Source organism: Cydia fagiglandana, chromosome Z (assembly GCF_963556715.1).
Source record: "Cydia fagiglandana chromosome Z, ilCydFagi1.1, whole genome shotgun sequence".
NCBI lineage: Eukaryota > Metazoa > Arthropoda > Insecta > Lepidoptera > Tortricidae > Cydia > Cydia fagiglandana.
Genome location: NC_085959.1, coordinates 34,975,430 through 34,984,000, shown reverse-complemented (window position 1 = coordinate 34,984,000; position 8,571 = coordinate 34,975,430). Strand labels below are relative to the sequence as shown.

At 35.2% G+C, this 8,571-nt stretch overlaps 1 protein-coding gene across 1 annotated transcript; it reads left to right on the top strand.

The window, feature by feature from the left end:
• Window positions 1-4,203: 4,203 nt before the first annotated feature.
• Window positions 4,204-5,389, top strand: LOC134678585 (trypsin-like). Its single transcript, XM_063537210.1, has one exon. It carries the CDS (start codon window positions 4,286-4,288, stop codon window positions 5,324-5,326), a length of 1,041 nt encoding a protein of 346 aa, XP_063393280.1. The 5' UTR covers window positions 4,204-4,285; the 3' UTR covers window positions 5,327-5,389.
• Window positions 5,390-8,571: the final 3,182 nt, after the last annotated feature.

Here is an 8,571-nt window from a genome sequence, read left to right as displayed (position 1 = left end):
TTAATTACAGTGAGGCGCCACATTCTGTTCTCGTATGTTTCTTTTCTCTTAATGAATGTATTAATTATACAGGATATTGACCCTTGGAGACCCTATACATCTCTAAGGATAACTTGATAAACTATATAATCTTATAGTTCTGACACCTAGAGACATTTACACCTCTAAATATTATAGTTTCTTTTTCGTGTGTTTTTTTATCTGTATTTTGTATGTAATTCGACATTAAGAGACCATATACATCTCTTAGTAATTGTAATACGTTAGATTGAATTGTTAGTTTTATTTTATAAAATTGATGATGTTATTATTTTTGCTTTTATGTAAATTCAATGTTGACGTGTAAAAGTGCCCTTGTGGCCTATTTGTTGAATAAATGTTGATGTTGATGATGTTGATGTTGATGTTGATAACTATTAGTTTTGTTTGTGACTGGGTCATTGGTAATATTGATTAAGACGTAATATTAATACTTTTTTGTTTAAACCCTAATTTACAGGATTAACCTTATAAAAGTTACCGTCTAGGTAATTATAACGTTTGCATTTAAATCCATAGAAGTACGTAAGCCTGACCGCATGCCTTTTTCTACTCTAATATTATGTCATAAATATGCGATCATATTCATTAAGTTTTACTGAATAGACATACGAAATTTCAAAACTACTACTGTACCTAATAATACTTTAGTATGTAAAAGCACAGAATAAATAATAGTACTAGGTACAGAAGACTCACTCTCTAACAAAACGCGTCTGTAACGATGAGCACAGATATGGCCGCTAGGTGGCGACAGCGCCACGCGCAGCTTATGGCAAACCCCAAAATTGGGGTCGAACGGATGGACTTTTAGCTACCTGTAGCAAAGCGACGAAATCGCGGAGTGAGCCACGCATGGTAAAAGTAAAATTTATAATCCAATTAACATTACAAACAGAAATAACGCATAATACTTTCTATAGTAAAATTAATTTGTTACAAATTTTACTGTTGTATATCAATATATATAAATGGTAGGACAGCAGTGATTCTGTTGAAGTAATCATCATCATCATTGTTCTTAAGAGCCTAGCTCTTGTCGGTGGAGTATTCGCCATTCCGTTCTTTTCTCTGCCACTGTTTTGAGCTCCTGATACGTCACGTCTCTACATTAATTTTCTCTTTGGCCTGGTCAATATATGCACGTCTCGGTCTTCCTCTGCCTCTCTGTTCTTCTATTCTGCCTTCAATTATAGAGTTTATGTAAGTATTCACGATACTTATTTATCGTATATGTGATACGTATCATGTGCCCCAACATGTTTCCCCTTCAGTTTTCAATTATTTTTAGCAGAGATCTCTTCTCACCTACCAAATTAAATTAAATTAATATACTTGAATTAATATAAACAAATAAAAAAAGAAACATTGTTTTTGTGGCTAAGATAACGACCTTTTCCACGTTTAAGTATCCAAAATAACAAAAATGGGGAAAACTTGACAGTGAATACATCTCTATAATTATTCGGAAAAAAAATGTAAAGTATAGTACTTAGAAGTATAGTGTTCCCTAAATGCAAGTTGCCAATATTGCAAAGAAGAGACGTCAGGGACGCCTTTTTAAAAATTGTCGTGTTTTTTGGCGTAACGTACATGCTATTTTCGTAAATAAGCATTGTATTCAAGAAATCAGTTTAAAAGACCTCAAAAAGTAAGGAATAAGCCACATACAGGCATCAGTTAATTCAAACAAACAAAAAAGGTCTGATTTTTTTCTCAAAACAAAACTGATTTTTGGCTCTCCTGGAAAATCGCGTTTTGTCAGTTAAGCCCTTTGAGGCTACGGTAGTAGATATAACTCATTTTCTCCAAAATGTCCTTTACGCCAATTGAACCCAAAGGTTATTATCCAAGAAGCTTGAACTATCAAAAGTGTTGGTAATTATTATTTAAGGTAAATGTATTCAAAACATGAGAATAAACAGGCTTTAAATAACCTCAATACGTGTAATTAATAATATACATATATTATAAAAAAAAAATGCTAAGAACAAAAAAATACATGAAAAAAATAATGTGCATAGTTTACGTTAAGTATGAAAAGACTGGTTTGTGCTATTTATAATGTAAAAATGTTTATATTAAAATTTATTAGTCCATATAATTAAGATATATTGAAGTTAGGCTTGATTAGATATTAGATATAGAAATCAAAATATTAATAACATTAATATAAATTAAGTTCAAGAAGTAATATTTTTATCAAAGAATGAAAGTTACCTCAAGTCACGGCATTAATACGCAAATTTTACTCAAGTGGTACCTTTTCCCTGTCATTGTCACAAGTATATGATGCGTAACCGTGAACACTGAAGTTTTTAAATTGCGAACTCTTTCTCTTTTACTCCAATTAGATGTAATAAAAGTGATAGAGAAAGATGTCCGCAATTTGCGAATTGCGATCTTCGCGGTAGGCCCTCAGGATGGATATGTCGCATATTTGTTAATCAACATTACGTAACGAATGTCAAAGAGGAATTTCACATTCTCAATGTGTATAGATATAAACAGACCTTAATTCTCTTTCTTACTTACACACTTACAGTTATTTTGCTAAATGGTGACATTGTACAATATCTATAAGTTCTCTTTGTAGTAGTATAACTTTGCATAAGTTGCGTTAATTTGGCGCGCAGGCGAAGTAAACATGCGTTGCGTACGCAACGTGTGGTTTTTAGAGACAGGCCCTTACCCGCCGCCACGCCAAGGTCGCGCCGCGTCCGCCGCGCCCGCTCCCCGTGCACGGCCCGCGTTGCCCGTTAAGAGCTACCCGCTAACGTCGTATGAACGCGAACATTATTTTTGTATTATTTGTTTATGCAATGGATGAAACTGACACAAATTCATATTTCTTATTTATCCCGCCTTTTATATTAATAAGGTGTGAACTCTAGTAACCTTAATATTCTTTTGTTATGGTAATAGCTTGTTAGAACCAAATTATCAAAAATCTTACGAAGCTGTGCCTCAATAAGACACAAAAACATGTAATGTACATATTAATACGATTAAATGCGACGTCAGCAATTTTTTTTAACTTTAATTATTTTTTGAGTCATTTTGAATAGTATGACATAGTATCCGATTGCAATGGACGTAATTGACACAAACTATGTTTTCACATTACAAAAACTATCCTTAATGCGACACAGTTACATGTTTTCTCTCGAATATTCTTTTCTCCAAAATAATTCAAAATAAAAATAATTACCACAAATTATTAAATTGCTTAAAAAGCAAATAATATCTGTGACACAAAACAAAATGTAAGATTAACATCTTAAAACAGCATTCGTAAGCGAAAAAAAAATTGACTTTAATATTACTTTAAGTTAGGGCTCAAAATATAGCCAGCGCTACGGGACTATTAAAAAAGCGCTTGAATCCATCCACACACGCTAAATTCGTTTTAACGACCAACGCTTAAAGTCCAAAATCCAATAACGCTTGATCAAAAGCGTCACCGAAGTCGTGTGAATACATACATGGTTATCCATTTGTGTCATTTAAACGCTTTTTTAACGCGCGTTGATAAACCTCCCGCGCGAATGGGGGTTTCATGAACATAATAATGGGTTATTCTAGACAAGTAGCCGTTATAGAGAACGCCTTCGTTATTGCTATATATTCCTTTCCCAAAAGCAAAAGAGGAAATCGCAAGAATTTACCATTTTAAGAAAACCGATCAAGGGTTCCTTACCATTACGCATAAAACGGCCAAAAAAATCACGGTTGTTGTATGGGAGCCCAACTTAAACATATGTTTTTAGTATTTGTTGTTGTAGCAGCAACAGAAATACATCATCTGTGAAAATTTTAACTGTCTAGCTATCACGGTTCGTGAGTTACAGCCTGGTGACAGACAGACGAACGGACAGACGGACATCGGAGTTTTAGTAATAGGATCCTGCTAAGTATTAAGAGTTCGTATTAGTCACCTAGAAACCTTTAAGTTTTTACCCTTTGGGTACGGAACCCTAAAAATGGGTATCATATTATATTCAAGAGTCTGTGCACAAAGAGATATTTCACGACTCTTCTCTTTGCGCACAGACTTTAACCTTTAACTTTTATATTTGTATGTTGAGTTCACTTTAATTTCAGTTTATTTAAACTGGCTGCACGTAATAATCATATACTCTATAGACATCTCGAAAAAAATAATATATTGTCACTTTTATTCTAGAAGCAAATATCAAGACAAAAGGTGACGTAAATTTTTTGCCGTCGTTCATATAACGTGAAAATGAAAAAGCGTGTTTTTACTATATTCTTTATAGGGCTTGTCTGTATTTCTTATGCAGAAAATGTGAAAAAAAGCGTCGATAATTTACGAGCCGACGTGAACGATGACATTGGCGACAACGATGAGGCTAAAGATATAGCTATGGATATTCCGGAAATGGAGCCAGAAAACAAAACCAGAATTAATCTATGCAGTGCTAGAAGGCAAAACAACAATATGCATCCTATATTAAACGCAACTGCCAAACAGTTCCCCTTCGTGGCAGCATGTCTATCTCTTAGTGACACACATATATGTTCTGGCACGGTAATCGCCAATGGCATGATACTAACCACGGCTTCATGTATCCAAAAGCAAATCAATGCCGTGTTATTGAATACAATAATTGCTAAGCGAAACGCCCCAGGAGCAGAGCGAATCAGTGTGATTAAAACTGAAAAATTCCCAAGTTATACCGGTGAAGAATCTCTTAATGATGTTGGTATTGTTTATACGCATAAATTTAATTCTTCAATTGCCTCCAAGGTTAAACTAAGCAACTACACTACCGCCCAGAACCTCGTAGACGTGGAGCTTTTCGGATTTGGGCTGAACGAACCGTCCAGTGCAACAGAGCAACTTCAATATGTCGGTGTGGAGAATCGTTTTATGGGATCCCCCGGTAATAAGCTGAATGTTTTCATCGACTGCATTGAAACGAAAGAGCCGACTTGTTTCACCGATTACGGCGGCCCTGCTATATTTGGAAATGAACTAGTAGGCGTAATAGTAAAGGGATCACCAAATTGTATTCAAGAAATATCGCCTAATTATGCTATAAACAAGGAAATGGGAACTATTTTGCCAACTTTTAGCTTCAAAGCTTGGGTAGACGAAAAAATAAAGAATGAGGAGGAAAGAAACGTTATTTCAATTCCTACGTTCCCACAAAAACTAGTCGGAATTGAAGAGTTGAAAACCAAGCAGTCATCTGCATTTAATCCTGTAGCTTGTGTTTATACAATTTTTCTACTTTGTATGTTTCCGTTCTACTTTCATTGAAACATTGTTAACATTTTTGATTAGAAGAATGTTTGGTTGAATAAAATTTAGTTAATAGTTCCATATTCTTATTCATATATAATAAGTATAATAACAGCCATGTCGATAAAGTCATATCGATAAACTATCGACATTTCTTGCAATTTTAATTTTACTTCAAAGGTTTAAGATACCTATAATGAACAAAAACGCTTTTATTCTTTATTAGTGAGGTAAGCAGTGTCACCCAATGTATGGGACGTGCAAATTTTGGTATCGGATGAATTCCCTTGGCACAGATGTAGTATATGTAAAAAGCCAATCCAGCCCGGTAGCCAAACGCCACCCCCTGGTGGGTAAGCAGGGGGGCATCCAAAGTTACACGCTACATATCGGCTTCTATTTACCTACCACCTCGAGTTTGGTATCATTTCCAGATAAATCGGGCATAAGGAATTCATTTTTGAGACATTTCATGTACAGTTTAATAGAAAAAAACAAAAATATTGACGAACAAATCAAAATCGGTTTGCAATTTTTTAGAAAGTTGAAATTTGCACACCAGCTTACATTTATAATGTGTACAAGAGATAAGAAGCGATTTTGAAAAATTCTATCCCTAAGGGGGTTAAAAAGTTGACGAAAGTTTATATGGAGTTCATGTTTTATTTTAAGCTAGGAATTTCAAACTTCGTTATAAGATATATTATTAAAATACAAGAAAACTAATTTCAGCGTTTTTGAAAATTTATCCCCTAAGGTGGTGAAATAGGGGTTGAAAATTTGTATGGAGATCAATATTTTTTTCGAGTGTGGGGCTTGAAACTTTTTATATCCGCATATTATTAGAATACAAGAAAAGTAATTTCAGCGTTTTTAAAAATTCATCCTCTAAGGGGGTTAAAAAGGAGTTCTAAGCTTGAATCCATTACAAATTACTTTGACTGCCCCCCCTGCCTACCTGCCAGGGGGTGGCGGATGTCTACCGGGCTCAATTAGCTTAGCTTTACGTATATATATTACATCTGTGCTAAGTGAATTCATCCGATACCAAAATTTGCACCTTATGACACTACTTCCCAGGCTCTATTGTGGTTATCAGATCACAATTTATAAGTCACGCCCCAGGAGGGAACCAAGGGAAAATTCAGATATTTAATTCAAATACATAAACACCTACTAAAATAGGTGTTCCGCAATAATTGAATTATTTTATTACATTATAATATATTCATTATCCATTAGCATTTCAATTATGTTTATGTTTAACGAAGATATTGAAGCTTCAATTAATAGCTATTTCGTTCCGCTGTGTAGCGTTTATCGATATATAACATGACTAAAATGGACTTTCACATCCCTAAAAGAGCACACATATACGCTTTTACGCACACATACACAACCTGGGTCTACCAAAAAAGGCAACACTTTGATTTGAAGTCCATCTTGTCAACAGTATGGTTGTCCTTTTTTGACAAAAAAAATTAAAAGAGCGAGGAGAGAGAAATGATACTAGTTGCGCCGTCAAAGAGAACAGAAAACGTTGGGCCCTTGGTTTACGTTCTACGTCTTTTTAGGGTTCCGTACCTAAAGGGTAAAACGGGACCCTATTACTAAGACTTCGCTGTCCGTCCGTCTGTCCGTCTGTCCGTCTGACTGTCACCAGGCTGTATCTCACGAACCGTGATAGCTTGACAGTTGAAATTTTCACGGGTGATGTATTTCTGTTGCCGCTATAACAACAAATACTAAAAACAGAATAAAATAAAGATTTAAGTGGGGCTCCCATACAGCAAACGTGATTTTTGACCAAAGTTAAGCAACGTCGGGCGTGGTCAGTACTTGGATGGGTGACCGTTTTCTTTTTGCTTTTTTTTCCGTTTTTTTTTGGTTTTTGGTACGTAACCCTTCGTGCGTGAGTCCGACTCGCACTTGCCCGGTTTATTTTTTTATTTTAGGGTAGACCGGACACCACCGTTATGAATCGGTAGTCGTCTAAGTAAATCGATATGAATTTTTCATTTTTCTTTTAATAAAAATAAGGAAAAGGTGGATAATTAACTGTAAATATGGATATATTTATCGCATAGACTTATAATATATAGAGACGGTGTCTCAGCGAGCTGTCACTGTTGCCACTTTTGTTTAGTGTACGATTAACAATTTACCACCACCTAGCTGTAGCCATGTCGATAAAGTCATATCGATAAACTATCGACATTTCTTGCAATTTTAATTTTACTTCAAAGGTTTAACGATACCTAAAATGAACAAAAACGCTTTTATTCTTTATTGTGGTTATCAGTGGCCTATTTTAAAAAGCTACAAATTACAATTTACAAGCGGAAGTCTCGTTCTAACACATAGGGTTAGAAAGAGACTTCCGCTTGTAAATTGTAACTTGTAGCTTTATAAAATGGGCCACTGATCACAATTTTATCGTCACGCCCCAGCAGGGAACCAAGGGAAAGTTCAGATATTTAATTAATATATAAAATAATACTTACTACTATTTTTAGGTACATATCTACATCGTGACACCTATCGTCTTCGTGTAACAGAAAAAAGGTATTTAGGCGGGCAAGAAAATAATTATATTATGCTATATATTTTTTAACAAAAAGCGCTGGAAGCGCTGGTGGCCTAGCGGTAAGAGCGTGCGACTTTCAATCCGGAGGTCGCGGGTTCAAACCCCGGCTCGTACCAATGAGTTTTTCGGAACTTATGTACGAAATATCATTTGATATTTGCCAGTCGCTTTTCGGTGAAGGAAAACATCGTGAGGAAACCGGACTAATCCCAATAAGGCCTAGTTTCCCCTCTGGGTTGGAAGGTCAGATGGCAGTCGCTTTCGTAAAAACTAGTGCCTACGTCAAATCATGGGATTAGTTGTCAAGCGGACCCCAGGCTCCCATGAGCCGTGGCAAAATGCCGGGATAACGCCAGGAAGAACACATAAATAAATACTTACTAAAATATGTGTTCCGCAATAATTGAATTATTTTATTATATTCTAATATATTTATTATTAATTAGCATTTCAATTATGTTTATGTTTAACGAAGATATTGAAGCTTCAATTAATAGCTATTCCGTTCCGCTGTGTAGGGTTTATCGATATACACCGTGAAATTTTAGTGGTTGTTTTCCCGCGGCAGGGCGATTTGCTATCGGTAGTACTTTCGAATTATGATAGACAAACTTATAAATAAACTGTTTTCCAAAAAAAAATATTACAAAAAACTAACCTAAACTCGAACAAGCGA